We start from the raw sequence: 18102 nt of genomic DNA on the forward strand, positions 1-18102 counted from the left end.
TGAATGAAGACTCTGGCTTGTCCTCTGGTGCCCAAACACCCAACAGACGCCAACTCAGTGAGTGCTTCTAACCCGCCCTGCACACGAGGTAAGCTTTGGCTGACTCTACACAACAAATATTATATGGTAATTGGCTTAAGTCAGGAGGTTTTCAGAGGCACAGTGCTGTTGGCAAACAAAAGCACATGTAATAAAAGCACTTGTCACTCCACCCTTAACATGCTCTTAGGTAAGGTTATGAAATGGTAAGTGTTAGTGTCTGGGCACGGCCAACAGCTTTAGTTTCCCTCTGCGTCAGATGCAGAGATACAGGCAGGTGGACGGTTCAGTAATTATCATAGGTGCAGAGAGCAACCCCTAAATAGCTATTAACAAGGCACAGGGGTAACATACAAGAAAGAATAATTAAGCCAGATAAACAAACAGCTTACTCCCTTCAAATCTTTTAGTATTTATATCCTATCAAAAATGACAAATCACCTTAAATTTCACAGTACAGGGCTGGGCTCAAGGATCCTACATATTAACCAAACGAGAAAAAGAGACTGACAACGCAGTCACCCTGGGCCCTGCAGAAGGAAGTCAGGCTGGCTCCTGCCCTTCTTCCTCCCCAGCTGGAATGGTGTGCCACAAGTTCTTAATGAAGCAAAGGCGTTTTGGGAAACAATGCACATTCTTTATATGGTAGCAGATTTTTGGAAAATGATAGAACAGGATTTTTCTTTTCTTTTTTTTTTTTTAAGACAGGCTCTGTTGCCCGGGCTGGTCTCGAGTGATCCTCCTGCCTCAGGACCCTGAGTAGCTGGGACAACAGGCATATGCCACGACAGCCAGCTTAAAGGGCAGGATTTTATAATATTAAATAGAATTTTTGAGAGGTGACATTTCATTCCTAAGAGAACTAAAAGGGAAACTTAAACCACACGCACCTGTATTATCCTTTCTCCCCTAGACTTTTGTTCCTTCCTTAATGTAAACGATATATTGGACTCAGGCCTGTTGGAAAATTTCTAATCATATGAGTCGGTGTTCTCAAAACGCTTGTATCAAATCCCTGGGGAAGGAGGCAGGAGCATGTAAAAGGAGGATATCAATCCAGAATAGATGCACCAGAATCACAACCTTCTGAGTTCATTAATTTTCAAGCTCAGAGAAAAAGTAAACATTTACAAAAATCAGATATATATGGACAGCAGTATTTTTAAAGACAGGTAACTATGCAAAAAATAGTACTGGGATAACTGTATAGATATCTAAAAGGGAATCAAATAATTCTAACTGGTTCAAAATTTAAGCATAAAAATCATAAAATATATTAGGAGAACACAGGTGTGTTCGTTTTTAAAAGAATCTGAAAGTACAAAGGCCACTGTAAGAATGACAACCTATAAACCATAAAATTTCCAAACATAACAAAGTGTCATTAATATATATTAAGTCTGTCAATGTGCTACCCCTGTGCTCAGCACACACAAAACAATAATGACATCAGCAACCTGCAGAATTCTTTGACAGCCCCCAAATAGGATCCCCCTTGTAGGAGCAAGACTTGTGAACTCAATGGGATTTCACTCCCATGACTAGGATATCTCATATGGCAAAGATGAAAGAATTTTTCAGATGTAAGTAAGGTCCTTAATCAGTTGCCTTTAATCAAAAGGCAGCATGCTGGATGGGTCTGACCTAAGCAGGTCAGCTTTTAACAAGAGGATCTAAGGCTAAGAAACAAAATGTCTCAGCAACTGTTGTCCCACAGCCTTGAAGAAACAAACTCCATGTTGTGGAAAGCATCATGTGTCAGGGAACTGTGGGAAGCCTCTGGGGGCTGAGGGTCTCAGTCCTACAGCTCCAAGAACTCAGTTCTGTAATCCACCAGTAAGCTTGGAAATAGCCTAGCCTCTTAACAGAGGGTGCAGGTAAGCTGCCACTGGACTCTAGGTCTGTGGAAACTGTGAGATAATGAATGGGTGTTGTTTCTTTAAGTTGCCAAGTTTGTAATTTATTACACAATAGTAGAAAATTAATAAAGTCCAGGAATAACAAATTGGGAAACATGTATGTGTAAAGCAATTTGTTTAATAAGTAAAAAAAAAAAAAATTTCTATAAATCTTTAAAAAGATCAACAGATAAATGGCCAGAATATGTAAACAGATAGTCGACAAACTATTTTTAGGTATATGAACATATAATCAATTAATGTATTAATTACAGTTCTATAAGCTGTAACTATTGAAGAAACTGGCTGAGGAGGTGCATGGGACATCTCTACTGTTTCCTGCAACTTCCTGTAGATATTTAAACACTTCAAAGTAAAAAATGTAAAATATGATCAATCTCTTTTATAACAAGAAAAAATTTAAAATCAGGTACCAGTTTCAATTCTCAGATTGACAAGGATCAAAAACCTTGATAAAACCCTGCACTGGAAGGATGGGAGTTGAGGCATGTTCACACATTGCAGGTGGTTACATAAACTGTCAACAGTTTGTTCACTGCTGCTGGTGTTTTGACACAGAATAGGTACCGTGTTCAATTTGGCAATATTTTAATTCAAAATCTGAGTGCCTCTCAGCTGAGCAAACCCACTGCTAGGGATTTAGCCTACTAAAGAAGCATGTCCAAGCCACTGGTGTGTCTGTAATCACCAAAGATTGGAAGCCATATGTCCTTTAATAAGGAAATGGTTAAATAAATGATGGAATAACCATATGCTGGAATCCTGTGCCACAATTAAGACAAATTAATCTGCACTAAGATGGATCAAGAGCAGAGCATGCAGATTGAGTCCCACAGTGCAGCTTCCAGCAGACTCCTTCGGCTCGTATTTCCAAGCCCCACCCATGTGCCAGGCTCCATGCCTCAATAAAAAGAACACAACCAACCCCCAAGAACAGACAGGGAAGGTGCCCACAGACACAGCTCTTACTGAATGGGCCTCATATTGTTAGATACATTAAAATCTATGCCAGCCAGTGATTCAGTCTCAAATAGAGGCCACCTGTTCCAATTAGTGAGATTAAAATAGTACACTGTTGATATCTGAAGTCAAGTTCAGGCCTTGAGGCTGATCATAATAGCTTTACAAAGAGATAAAAGGGACTTCTGGGCCCCGACCCACAGTGGCACACACGGAGGACTCACACTTAGGTGCTGCAGGACTGTCTTCAGGAAGAGCACGGCATGCTTTATTTTTGAACAAGAGCTTATATTCAAATTTCTCTGAAGGGATGCAGCTCCAGGCACTGTTCAATGCCCTCACATTACAACAACCTACATACATTCCTTTATTAGGGTCAACTTTACTTCATAGAAAACAGCCTAAATTTCTTCTCTCTCCACTATCTCTCCTGGCCTGAAATTCCCACCTTCTGGATGTTCTATGCTTTGGCCTAAGGTCTTCTACTGCCTGCCTCAGTTTTTCTCAGGTGCCCAGAAGACCTGGGAGACACCCAGCTGGCGGTGAGCAGCACTCATTTCCAATCTCTAGGGTTCCCACCCAGACAAGACTGCCATCCACTAACCAGAGAGTTTCTACTCATCCCAAATGTCAGTCATTTATAAATGTTAAATCGACCAATTTATATTCCATCTGGTACGCAAAGGATTCAGGGTGCATTACAGGAAACACATGTTCAGATGGTTCTTGAATTATGATGGTTTGATGTATGATTTTTCAACTTTAGGATGGTGTGAAACTGATACACATTCAGTAGACACTGAACTTCAAATGTGGATCTCTTTTGCACTGTGATCATAAATCAATAACATTCTACAGTACACCATTGCTTCCCAATAAACCCATTTTAATTTGAATGTTGGAAGTACCCTGAATACACCTACCCCATCAGACATCACAGCTCGGCCTAGCCTCCGTATTCCACTGCATCACGTCAGGGCATTAACATATATTCACGAGTAGCCTGTGTATCCTAATCCTGCACCAGACAGTTTAATAAAAAAATGATTTTTAAATAATACCAGCACATTTTTTAAAAAAAGCTTCACATAATGGTTTTACTCCACTAAAAAAACTGGCATAAAATCTGTGAGTATTGTGCAGTGAAACATGGTACCTTAAACATGCTCAGAACAAATCATTAAACACAAAGCCTGTTTTACAATAAAGTGCTGAATAGCTCAAATCCTGTAAACATACACAAATGTAAGTGTACACACATGCACACACCCCCCCCAACACTCTTACTTTACAACCAGACCAGGGAAAATATACATTATAAATGAAAGTCCAAATCAGGAGGTAAAAATAAGCAGTCCATTATCTCTCACTCGGTTCTGTTGAAATTTAAATTTGAGTTGCCTGTTGGCCAAAGTAAAAAGGGAAATGGTTAATAACTAACAGAATCCATGAGGGGAAAAAGTATATCTAAGCATCTGGTAGGCCACAGGTCTAAAATTAAGTATCTCATCAAAGAAAGAGAGAAAAGTATACATTAAGACTAGTGCTTTTCTAAACAATCTTTACTTTAGGTGGTCTAAGACAAAAGCATTAAATAAGAGTCACCACGAGCAGGTGATTCCCTCTTCAACCTTCAATCCCATCCAACTGATTCAGTCTAGGAGGAACTCTGTGGGGTGCCAAAAGCTCCCCAGCAATGCCCCAGCACTTGCTCTCCAATGAATCTGGCACTGTAGGCTCAAACTCAAACGATATTTAGCTGGAATAGTAATGATTATACTTTAAAAACAAATTTAAGTTAAGGGGTGAACTGATTTAGAAATATCAGGTAAATTACAGTCCAGGAGGTAATAAGCAGCACGTAGGAGGTATGGGGTGACTGAAGGCTGGGAAACTGTGGTAGGCCATGAGTGACTCAACGCCAGGACTAAACGCTATGCCGGTAATGGGTTTCCTAACACCACTTCCCGTGGTTGCTTACAAGCTGGTAAGTGAAAGAGTTGACTTTCAAGTCCACAGGCTTAGAGATCCACTGAGAGGTGAAGCTGGAGATCACAAGGAAAAGATGGCTAGGCAACATTTAAGATGTAAACCAATGGATGGTTGGGGCGGGGGCGGGGGCAGTACTGAGGAAGCATCCCAGGTTTGGGGACTGGCTGTATGGGAAGAGACTAATTGGGAGCTGGGAGATTGAGAGAATGATGTCTGACATACAGACTTCGAGATGCATGTGGGATGTCTTGGTGGAAATGTTTTTGTGCTTTGCAATAAAAGCCATACCTTACTCTTGGGTTGGGCTCAAGTCAATGTGTAAGGCAGAAGTCCCACGGATTTTCCCTCAGCAGAGCACTGCGCCAGGGTTAGGCCCTGGACATGCCATCTCTCAGTAAACCATTGTCTCAACAGTTGTGACTGTCACAGCAGCTGTGACTGTCTTTCTCCCAGTGCTACAGCAGATGATACTTTCTTTGGTCAAGAACCATATCGAGGTTTTGGGTTGGGTTTAAGGAATGTGTTGCATAAGTTATATACATATTGAGCATCCCTAATCCCAAAACTCGAAATGCTCCAAAATCTGAAATTTTTTTAAAAACTGACATGACAACATAGTGGAAAATTCCACCGGAACCTCATGTGACAGGCTGCAGTCAAAGGACACGCACAGAAAACAATACTGTATAAAATTATCTCCAGGTTATGTGTATGGGAAAAGTCAATTTTGTGTTTAGAGACAGGTCCTATCTCACTGTGCATATGCAAATGTTCCAAAATTAAAAAGCAAATCCCAAATCCCAAATCCCACTTCTGGTCTCAAGCATTGTGGTTAAGGGACACCCCCAACCCGTATACCCAAAACACTAGAGGCAGGGAGATGCTCTCAATCAGACTCACAGGAATTGAGCACTTAGAGGCAACAGCAGACCCAGGTGGAAAGTTAGGTTCCAGAATATATGATGCATTCTACGGCTTATGCATCTTTATACCTTTTCCCCTAACCTCTAATTCCCAACTGGTGGACTCATTTCACAAAAACTTACATTGAAAAATACCAAAAAGGCATAAAGATAATTTTTAAAAAGTGGTAACAATCTAGTGCAGCTATGTAACTTTATGTTGTCACCCCTCTTCACCTCTGGCCCGCCAAAAAATCTGGAACTAAAACTCATAAGGATAATGACCTAATAATAAATCATTCAAATACACATTTTCACCTAGAAAATTAACAAAATTTTAAACCTGTTCATCAATTTTCTACTGAAAATAATTTTAAGTTCTTAGTTTACCTAGTTTAATCAAGACGTTTATTCCAGAAAATTTAATGTGGTAAGCCCTGGGGGGGTTCAATCCCCAGCACATGTCTGTGTGTGCATACACTCTCTCTTTTGTCTCTGTGTGTATTAAGGCAAATAAATATATGTCTATACAAAACTCTCTATTAAGACAGCAGATGGGATAATGGTGAGTCCCAATCTGTATTAGTTACATGACGTTACTGATTACACTCTGGCTGACATACTTTTTCTACTTCTGTAAATGAAATGATCTGAAGTTAACATCTAAGTTCCCTTCCAGGGTCTTAGGGGTAGCTCAGTGGTGGAATACATGTTTAGCATATGATGTCCTGGGTTCAATCCCCAAGATAAAAAAAAAAATGAATGAATACATAAAATTCTCTTCTAAACTGCCCTTTGGAGTGTTTTTAGTTATCAGGAGCCCCTCAGACAGACCTGAGGCAGATACAAGTTTACAACCATCATTTAGATGTGGCTTCCTGTGGCTTCTTCAGGAAACAATCCTTGAAAAGATCTGGTCTCTGGAGAAAATGTAAAGTACTGGAAATCACACCTACAGTCTGAATTCCACTGAACCTCCTACAATGGCTGACAGCTACACTGCTGTTAGGCGTTTTATGATTATTCCTTCCCCATATTATATGAACTGACCAGTTAACAGGTGCTGGCTGGGCAGTGCTTATATACCCTACATCATTTATTTCTCACAACAGTCCTCCAAGGGAAGCACCATGACACTTTTTATAAAAAGGTACCTTGGGTAACATGTCTAAGGGTATATACTATAGAGGGTCAAGTAAGGAGAACTGGCACTCTGGACCACTCCAGTGTACTTCCCCAAAGTGTGGTGTGCTGTGGGGAGACATAAGGAGCAATGGTTTACTACTACGAAGGATTTCCCAGCAAGATCACGAGGTGTCTGAGTATGTGGCCCAAGAGAACAGAAGGTATAGACATGCAGTTCAATCTCAGGATCTACTGAGGGGACATGTGTCTGCACCCACATTCTGAACTCAATGGTCACAAGGAAGATCCAGTCATTATGCTCTTCAATGGCTCATCCTCTGGAGACAAAGTATCAGGCTTCAAAATGTTTTTCTAATTCTCTTAAATCATGACCTTACTTGTTAACAGCCTTTCAGACTTTCCCAACCTGTGGGCAAATCCTTACATCCTAGATGTTACAAAATGTTCATAAATCATCATTCGAAACCATCATTCATTTAAAAGTTTATAGGAGTATATGACTATGTGCAAAGACTGCCCAAATGTGTGTCTTAAGAATCTAAAACACATAATTTGGATAGGTGTTCTGCTGAAGCTGTTCATATCCAACCCTAAGTACTTCACTGGTTTACTGAGACTAGAATGAACTACAGTACTCACCCGGGCGGCACTGGAAGACAGAGAAGTGTTAAGAACCAAGTTACGGAGTTGGAATTGGATTCAAATTTGAGCTCGACCATCATTTCCTAATAGCCACAAGACCTTGAACAAATTATTAACCAGGCTGGTCCTCAGCTTCCTCAACTGTAAAATGGAGTTCTAAGTAGGATACTGTGAAGATCAAGGAAACGGTGGATTTGAAGTATTTATCATTGCCTGGTGTGCAGTCAGTAATCAGTATACATTAGCTACTATTGTTAAGCATTCTTTCATATTCTGCTTGCCTCCTTACAGAGAAATAATCAACAAGTTTACTGTTTTGCTTCACGTAGCACCCCTCCCAAGTCCATGAAGTGGCTGGATTATGCACAAATCATACATCCTGATGTTCCTTTTCTAAGGAATGAAAAGTCCTCATTCTGATTCACAGTACAGTGATTCATGGTTCTCTTCCTTTTCTCTCACCACCCCCTCTATTGAAAACACAAAAACACAAGAAACAGCAGGGCTGAACGCTGCAGATTCGCCTAAAGTCAAGATGTGGGCAATTTTCATCTAGCACTCAGTTGATTTCTAACCTTAGCAAGCAGCCCTGGAAACTCAGGCATTGGGTCTGAAGCAAAACACATCCTGTGATCCAGTTTGGTAGCAGCTGTCTTGGTGCTCATGGCGGATGTGACAGGCGGTGTGCTGGTGGTGGCTGGCAATTCATTCTCCTCTCAAGGACCCAAATCAAAGTATAGCTCAAAAAGCACTTGCCCTATCAATCTATTCATCCCAAATATAAGAAAAATCTGGCCTGTGACACTCACCATTATTCACAGTCTCTTTAATGAACTCTTTAGAATGAAACAAGTCACTGGCTAGAATAATACTCATGGACTACTCTGTTCACATTTCATAGACATTACTATAGTTATTCCTTACAACACCCATCCTGTGGAGAAGAGGAAACTAAGGTTTAGAACGTGTACAGAGTCCAAGGGGTTGCCAGTAGCAAGTTGCACTACAACAAGATCTTTTCTGAAGATGAACCTAATAAAAATGGATCTGTGAGGGGAAATAAACTGGGGTCCTTACAGATATGATGGAATAGAAGTTGGGGAAGATACTAATGGTTGAACGGGGGTAGGAGATGACTGGGGGTATAGGAGGAAGGAACCAATTCCAGAAAAATGTCAGAAAGACCCAGGTTAGAGAGATGGGGGAAAGCAGGCACTCAAAATGACTAGCAATTCTGATTAACCAAGGCACCAACAGAATAAGATTAAAATTTGACCACAAACAATCTTTCTTTATTTTTTGGTACTGGGGATTGAACCCAGGGGTACTTTATCACTGAGCTGGGGTTGCTGACAGTGGCCTCAAACTTGTGGCCTCCCAAGAAACAGCAGATCCTCCTGCCTCCCAAGTTGTTGGGATTACAGATGTGTACCACCACAGTCAGCTCAATCTTAACTTTTTTTTTTCTTTTTAACAACACTCTCTTATTTAAGACTCCTAGTCACTACCTGAAGAAAGGACTATCATCATCTCTGTTACTTATTTTTCAAGATATTTTATTTGCAGTATTGGGGAATTGAACTCCACAAGCTTCTGCATGCTAGACAAGAACTGTATCACTGAACTACATTTCTAGTTCTATCTTTATTTTGAGGCGGGGTCTAAGTTGCTCAGCCCAGCCTTAAACTCTTTTATTTTTTAATTTATTAATTCCCCTCTGCCCCGGAACTGAAGAACTTAGGGGTACTCTACTACTGAGTTACATCCACAGCCCTTTTCTATTCTGAGTCAGGGTCTAAGTTGCTAAGGTTGGCCTCAAATTTATAATCCAGCCTCAGCCTTCCAAGTAACTGGGATTACAGGTGTGTACCATCCTGCCCAGCTCATCACCTCTTGTTTTTATAGATTGTAACTACAGGCTCAGAAAGGTTATTTAGGACACTGTCTCGGTGGCCAATCAGGAACTATGAAGAGCAAGAACACAATCCAGCCTGGCCTAAGCCTGGAGTCCCAGCTGCTCATAGTTATGCTCAAATCATTGGAGGTGGTATTTTCAAACACTTAAATGAAAACCCTACTAACAAAAATTTGATTCACACCTAATTTATTAACAACAACAACAAAAAACAGTTACTGTAGAGAAATTACATCACCCATATTCTTAAATAGATGATTAGCTTTAACAATCTAGGGCAGGAAAGGGAAAAAAAAAAAAGGGATTCTAATTATGTATGCTCTTTCTTTTAAAGTAGAGATGTATTTTGTGTGTCAAGCTAACAAGCACTATTTCTGAGTTTTACACAATGAAATTTTAAAATGTGAATGATTCTGACTTGTTAGCTTAGAAACAATCATGTAATTCATTAGTTACATTATATTTTTGCTGAAGGTGCAGGGGGATCTAGGTCAGTCCACCTGGCTATAAAAACAGACTCCCACAATATTAAAATAATACACTGCCTCATTTTTATTCCAGTTGCAGAGGATTAAACAAGCCTGACAAAAGACATGTGTATATTTTCCTTGTTATCTCAACAGGGTACTAACTTTGAATTTTTTTTTTTTTTTTTTTTTTTTTTTTAAAAGACCACTTGGTAACAAGAACACAATTTTCAAAAGAGCAGCCCGTTCCTGGGAGGAAACTGCATATTGCTGAGAGATTCATCACCTCTTCCCAAGCATCCCCAATTGTTATTTTAGGGAGCTAATTTACCAAATGAGACCACAGGGTTTAAATTCTAGTTTATACTAGTTTATTCCCAAAGACAGGGTGATGTTAAGAAATTAATCCCTAATACCATTTGATGTTTGCCTTTTGCATCGTGTGCCTTCTGGGTTTAAGTATGAAATGTCTTGATAGCTGCATCTAATGGAGTTCCACAAAACGGGAGCTAAAATCATCTAATGAGATAAATACTTTCTGCGCAGCAAAACTGCTTTTGCTTTTCCCTTCATCACAGCAGACTTACTGCAGCCCTTAAGGACAGGTTCAAAATTATATGAAACCCTTGAAGCTGGGACTGTAGCCAAGTGGTAGAGTGCTGGCCTAGCACATGTGAGGCACTGGGTTCAATTCTCAGCACCACACTGAAAACAAACAAATAAAATAAAATCAGTGTTTTTTAAAAAATTACATCAGGCCCACTGGAGAAAAGTTCTTTTGAGTTTGCAAGATTTTACTTGTTCTCCTGACTCCTTGCAATATCAACAATAAAAACCCTAAAAGTAGACAGTTAAGAAGTTTAGACCAGGCTCTCAGAAAGTACTGCACTGCTGCCACAGAACCTGTGATCTTGTTTACTAAGGTTCTAGACATCCTCTCTGCCATTCTAGTTCTCACTGGATCTCACTTGCCCAATAGACAAATTTAGAAAAAGTGGTACTTACAAAATCTAGTCAGTTTTAAAATATCCCTGTTTCAAATAAGGTATCTCTAGGCTAACAAAACAATGTAGCATATATAACATGTGAGCAGACTTTTAAACAAAATAAAGATATCCTGTCAAGTACAGTGGTGGCAATTTCACAGAAAAGACAGGTGTGGAAATGGAACTATGACAGATACAGCAGAGATAAAACCCCATCTGCAGTTCAGTTACACTTTCCATCTAAATACTTGAAGTACAGACTTTCTTACCTGTTTTACAGGCAAAGCACAGTGAGTTTTGCAAAGTTTCGTGAATTCTACCAATTGCTGAAATGAGCTCACACTGATCCATCCATCCCTGAAAAATCACTGATCTTATTGTTTACACAAATATTAGCAGAGTTGTGCAGAGAAACCAGGCCTCCACATTTTTTTAAGCCTGGAATTTCTTCTGTCAAATGCAACACTAACTTTATAGACTCTGTACAATCACAAATGCATTAGAAAAACATCTTTCTTTGAGTTAGCTGTATTATTGAGCAGTCATCCTTCAAGAAACTTCTAACTATAAGTAACCAAGTCATTTTCTTCTAAACAGAGTTTCTGGTTTTCATAACAAGTTATGAACTTTTAAAAGAAAGTAGGGGGAAAAAAAGGGGGAAGTAGTGGGGAAGAGGTATTATTTCACCAAGTATATTCAAACTGCCAAAACTTGAAATCATCTTGTTTAATTAAAAGGTGCTAAAAAGAAAACAGGAAAATATTCCTGGGGCTAATTACTTCACTTCTGGGGCAACCGATGACTACTTGAGACTATGATTGAACACCAGAATCCCGCAGAAGCGGTCTCAACCCATTCCTTTCATTGTTTTTACTATCTCCATCCCCTTGGTCTTTGGATATTGAAGGTGGCAGGCCTGAAACTGATCCTGTTCTACCTCCTTGAACTTTATACAAGGAAGCTGACACCCAAATCCCAGTTCTCGGACAAGCGAGGGCAAGAACAACTCCAGGTATTTCTTTCCAGAACAGATGCCAGGGTGGAGGAGGTACGTTTTAAATGGCACTTCAATCAGCCACGAGGCGAACGGATTTCGGAGCCTAGCATCCAGCCTCGAGGATTAAACCTGCAAGGGGCGGGGGGATGGGTGCACAGGTATTCCCCGGGGAGACCAGCGCTCTGGCTGCGGCCTCGGTCTTTAAACTGAGGCACTATAGGACTCGTCCCCGCAGTCTGCTTAGAAGAGCTATTTTCGCCCACAGCCAAAATCAGCAACAGCAAATTACACTGCAAACAATGGCGAGGGCGCCTGCTCCGAAGGGCTCGAAACTCTGGAGGGGCAGTGAGAAGACGGACTTTTCACTCGGGCAGAGCGGGCCCGCAGCCTCCCGAGGGTGGGACCAGCGGCGGAGCCAGGGAGGTTGGGGGCGAGCGTGGCAGAGCCCAGCAACGAGACCTCCAGCGCCCGGTGCGGCGGGTGGCGGGATTCCCTCGCCTCCAGGCGGCGGAGCGCGGGCCGTCGGGGAGCCCGGGGCGCGCGGGACAGCGCGGGGCCGAGCGGCGGCGCGGGCGTGCTCCGCTCCCCACCTCGGCGGCGGTCGCGGGGGCTCGGAGCTGCAGGCCGGGCTCCGACGCCCCTCCCCAGCCCCTCCAGTGCGGTCTTTCGGGAAAGCAAGAACGCCGGCAGAGGGAGAGGCGCGCGGCGGAGCGAGTTAACGCGGAGCCGAAGCCCCGCCCGGCCTCGCCCCCCGGCCCCGCGCGCGCTCCCCGAAGCTCGGCGCCCCCGCCGCCGCCCAGCCTCGGCTCTCACCCGGCTCTTGCAGCGGTGGTGCCGGCCGGGGTCGGAGTAGGTTCGGTCCACGGTGAGTGCCGTGTCGCTGCCCGGCATCTCGGCGCCCTGCCTGGGAACTTTCCGCCTCCGGGGGCTGCTGCGCCGCACAGCTCCGCGAGCTGCCGGCCGTGCTCGGGCTCGCCCCGGGAGCCGCGGCCGAGGGGGCGGCGCGGGCGGCTGCAGCTGTCGCCCACACCCGCGCGGCCGCCCTGCTCCGCCGCCGCCGCCGCCGCCGCCGCGGGTGGGGAGGCGGGACCGGGAGGCGAGTCTCCGCCCCCTCCCCTCGGCCCGCCCCGCTCGGCGCCCAGACCCTGTCCAGGTGCAAGTTCTCTGCCTCGTTCCCTGGCAGACACTTGTTCCACCCCCTCCCACGCTGCCCTGTGTCTCCTCAAAAGATGAGCGACATGTACTCTGCCGGCTTATTTGTGCTTATGATAAAAGATGACTTTTAATGATGGCTTTAAATGCTTCCTATTAGGTTATTCTTCACTCAACGGGGGGCTTATTGGGCAGCTACCATGAAACAGACCCTGGGCTAAGGACGGAGATTGAAAGAAAAAAAAAAAAAAAAAAAAAAAAAAAAAGGCATTTCCTGGGCATACAGTAAGCTCCTACTGTGTTGTGTATTTTAATTTTCTGCATGTCTGACTCACCATGTTGTAAGCTACTTAAAAGTCCGGACATATTTTTTTCATTTTAAGTGTTCGCCATTCCCAATAAACTTCCCCATCTACAAAGAATTAGGAATCTGGAAGAGAAAGGACTGACTGGCGAGCAATTATGTATCAGTTTCCTAAACCAAAATGCAAAGCACCTGGTCTGGTTATGTACGGCATACCAATGGGAGACTGGGCTGACAGGTTTAAAGCGCTGTTCCGGAGAGAGCCAACCAGAGTGTACTGTGACTAGCCTGAGGGATTCGCTCCCCTCCTAAGGTTGAAAGGAGCAGGCTGAAGGAAAGTACAGAAGTACATTTGGAAAACCTCAAGTCATCGCTTAGGGGGTTTCTTCAAGAACACACGGACAGCGCGAAAAAGTCACTGAGACCATGTGAGGCTCTACTTTCAAGGGTAAGAAGTTCAGTCTCATTCTGTGGGTGTCCAGCAGCTGCTGGAGTTTCTGAACAGGGAAATGACAATAACATCGGAAGAGAAATTTAAGAAGGTGAATCACTGATTAAAGATGGGTAAGAAACACTGACTACAGGCCATTGCCAAGATTGAGAACTCCCAAATATCCCTCAGAAGGAGACTAAATAACTAAATCAAGGTACATCCATTCAGCAAGTAACTGTCATAGAATGAAGCAGCCCTCTATGTATAGCTATGCAATTATTTCTAACATATATAGTTGAGAAAAAGGCAACTGCAGAATAATATATATGGAATGCCACCATTTATGTAAAAACAATGCATATACATTTACATATGCTTATATATACATAGTTTATTTCTAGGAGAATAAACAAGAAATTAGAGAAATAAATAGACAAGAAACTGAAGCCAGGAGAGGGGAAAGCAGGCAGATTAGAAGTCAGAGATGGGAGAGAGATTTATTTTTGATTGTATATGCTTCTTAAACTTGAATGTTTGTGTTGTGAGCATTACTATTCAAAAAGTGAAATGAAAATTTTACTTTTTGAGGGTAAACTTACTAAAACTAACTTAAGAAGAATCAGAAAACCTAATCCTAAAGTTGGTCAAGATATTAAATCAACACATGAAAAATGCACCCTTTTCCAATGCACATCCAGCTACACCAAATCCAGAAGTTTTTTCAGGTAAGAGTGATATCACCTAAGTGGGTGTGTGTAAGTGGTAGAGTGAGATTTTTAGCTAGGGTGGTCAGAGAAGGTCCCATAATAAGGCAATATTTGAGTAGGGATTTAGGACGTGAGGGAACCAGTAATGTAATCTGGAAATTTCAGACAGACCAGCAAGTCAAGGGCCCTTAGTAGGAAAATCTGGGGAGTGTTCAAGGAAGAGCAAGGAGTCCAGTATTCCCCAAACGAGGTGTAGGAGATAAGGTAGAGATGTTTCAGAGAGCCAGGTCACACAGGACCCTCTGATCACTATAAGAACTTTGACTTAACTTGAGAAAGATGGGAAGACGTAGAAATTTTTGAGCAAAGGAGAAGCATGATTTCCATTTAAGGAGGAAAAAAAATCCCTATCTCACAGCATACACAGAAATCAATACCAGGAGAAATAAAACAAAATTATCAGAAGAAAATGGGGGAAGATCATTATGATCTCAAGTCATTAAAAGCATAAACCATAAAGCTTTGACAACACTAAAAATTTTAAACTTCTGTATATGAAAAGAAGTAATAAAGTAAAAAAGATAAGCACAAGCTGAACTCTAGCTGAAAAATCAATATGGGTGAATTTCACAAACGATACTGAGAAAAAAAGCAAGCCACAGAAAATTGCATACAGTAAGGGTTTTTTTTTTCATGTAAGGTTTAAAAATATAAAGAAATACAAACTAGGAAAAGCAAAACATATAGTAAAACTATTGAGAAAAGCAAAAGCATGCTAAACACAAATTTAAGGACAATATTTATCTCTGGTGAAGACATGAAGAAGCATTCCGTAGGAGGACACAAGATTATAAATAATACTCTTTAATAAATTATTGTTGGTACATGGGGTACAGATTTATCCATACATACACAAATATACATACAATCTTTGAGAATAATTTAAAAACTTAAAGGCAACAAGTGTGATGTTATCCTTAATCCTGGAATTCAAATCACTAAGTAGTTAAGCATAGCAGCACTTTTACAATAATAAAACTTGCTATAAACGTAAGATAGTCTGTTGTTAAGTAAGGCATTATGTCAACTTTATCTTTCGAAGACCCATTCTGAAAATCTGTGAGACCCATTTCTGAATTCCCCCCTCATCTTCCTGATACTCCAGTTTTTCCCCAGTTACTCAGAGCTATAGGAAGTACATTACATAGGGATATGTGTGCATGAATAAATTTAGACCGGCCAGGCCTAAGTGCTGTCTCCAACCACAGCTGGGCTTTTTGGTTGGCGCAAACGAGTTTATACCTTCCATTCCTGTTACTATCTTGGTTCCTTAAGAGAACTCCATCTTTCTTCTTAGAATGCTAACCCTCAATGAGAAGGATTAATTAAAATGTTATCAGGCTCACTTAAATTTCAATTAACAGAAGACGTTCTTTTTTAGATCATTTAGATTTATTTCATAAGCCCAAAAGCTGCTCTGCTGGGTGCTCTTACAGAATAATTTTTTATAAATACACAAATTAAATAGCACTAGAGCAATCTCTCTAGAAAAGAAAGAAAACAAGCAGTGCTCATCACCATCTGGCTCTTTTTTTGGCAAGAAGGACCCAGGAGGAAAATAGACCTCCCTTTGTATGGAGGTAATGCCAATGCCTAGGTTCTGAAAATCCAGAGGTGGGGTATGGAGAGAAAGACTGTCCAACAATTCTCTGACTCTAAAGATACTTTCAAAAGCCTCTCTCTGCAGAAAGTAGTGGAAAATATTACACTGTGAAAGTAACAAATACTGTTGGAACAATAGGAATACAAAGGTTCACACCTAGGGTGTGAAATAAGAATTTTCTCTCCAAATTTAAGGAGCACTAGGCAACATATGCTAAGCATCAAAGAAGTGCAGCAAGCCTAAAGTTTGGAATATTGAGATAAGGTTTCATACAAGAGGTGGGATTACACAGGACTTCTGTGATTTTTGTCTACCCAGCATCCAGCTCCTTCTTCTGGAATAGCACCTAGATTTTCTTTGGAGCCCTATAGCTCTACTCTGTTAACCCAAGTCATTTAGGTGGGGCAGACCAGGTCCTATCTCAGGCTCCAAGGGGAGGGCATGATCTAGCCTTGGCCAATCAGTTACTGTGACATGTGCAGGAATGAGCATGGAACCTAGTCAGAGCCAACCGGTCACCCTCAAGTCTTGCTGGAGGTGTTGGGAAAGAGCTATATATACCCTCCCAGTGGGCATTACTAAACTGGGACAACATAAGCCTGCTGTCATGGTGGACATTCTTGCTACCATATAGACAACCTCCTCCCTGTGAAAGAGGAGTCATGAAATGAAGAAAGATTCCTTACTGAATTGTTAGAGCACCAGATCCAGCCTTTTCCATTACCTATTGCTGCACAACAAACAACCCTATAAGGCATTACCGTGCAACAATAACTACTATTCATTTGCTCATGATTCTGCAGCTGGGAAGCCCTCCAAGGGAGGTGACTTTTCTCTGCTCCATGTGGTACTGCTGGGGTTGGAGTGTGCAAGCTGGCTTCATCACACGTCAGCCCCTGTAGGAATGGAGTAGTTGTAATGGCTGGAACTAGACAATACTCTATCCCTATTTTTATGTTTAAAAATTAAATTTTTTTAAAATTACATAGTCTCGCATATTCCAGGGGTCCCCTCTCTCTTTCAGGGTGCTTGGACTCCATTACATGGCGGTTGGTTTCCAAGAGAGCAAAACCAAAAGCTGCCAGATCTCCTTCAGCCTCACCCACAACTGGCAGTTATCACTGTCATCACTTTCTACTGCTCAAGAAGAGTGAAAAACTGTTATTTGCATACAGGGATGGGAGAAATTGCTGGCTACCATCTTGATAGTGGATCCATCATGCCAGCCCTACCTAGACCCTCCTTTTGGTGATATGAAACATTGCTCTTTTTGCTGAGGTCAGTTAGAGATGGATTTTTGGCTCTCGTAACCCAAAGAATCCTGACTAATACAACATCTAGTGCTGGGTATGGGCAGCATTTGAAGAGAAGGCAAGAACTCTGGACGGCATGAATAGGGACAGAGAATTCCAGTAGGGCTCTGGCGTCTCCTCAGGCCACTAAATACAGCCTTCATTGGTTTCTATGTCAGATGAACTCCCATGAGCTCTTACACTAATTGCAGTCTGTACTACTCATTTTAGTATAAAAGCTATAATATTTTATATTAAATATTTCAGGTGATAATTTCTATGTGCCCTGTCCCCCAAAACATAAGTTACCTGACGGAAAGGACTATGCCTTCCATGTATGTAAGTGTGTATATTCCTGACAGTATTCAAGACTTACTTGCTGAATGAATGGATGAATAAATTTGAATTAAACATTTATTAAATATGTACTTATTTTCAAGATATTAGAGTTTTATAAAATGACTAAGATATAAGTACAAGAAAGCTTTTGCCCTCACAAGAATGTAATAAATAATATATAATGATAAAAACTTGCTGAATGATGAGTGTTATCAATTTTCAGATGCTTGGTAGTTATTGAAGTTTG

The 18102-nt window shown here is 41.7% G+C and overlaps 1 protein-coding gene across 2 annotated transcripts in view; it reads right to left on the reverse strand.

The window, feature by feature from the left end:
- Nucleotides 1–18102, reverse strand: part of Tmcc3 (transmembrane and coiled-coil domain family 3) — a 265021-nt gene that overhangs the window by 62032 nt on the left and 184887 nt on the right. The window contains exon 1 of one of the 2 annotated variants that reach the window (XM_047549426.1): nt 12779–13038. The exons of the other annotated variant lie outside the window; for it this stretch is intronic. Within the exon in view, the coding sequence (XP_047405382.1) occupies nt 12779–12856 (78 nt within the window). The 5' untranslated portion in view covers nt 12857–13038. Of the gene's footprint in view, nt 1–12778; nt 13039–18102 lie in introns of those variants that run through there. 2 annotated transcript variants of the gene reach the window in all.

Source organism: Sciurus carolinensis, chromosome 4 (genome assembly GCF_902686445.1).
Source record: "Sciurus carolinensis chromosome 4, mSciCar1.2, whole genome shotgun sequence".
NCBI classification, from domain to species: Eukaryota; Metazoa; Chordata; class Mammalia; order Rodentia; family Sciuridae; genus Sciurus; species Sciurus carolinensis.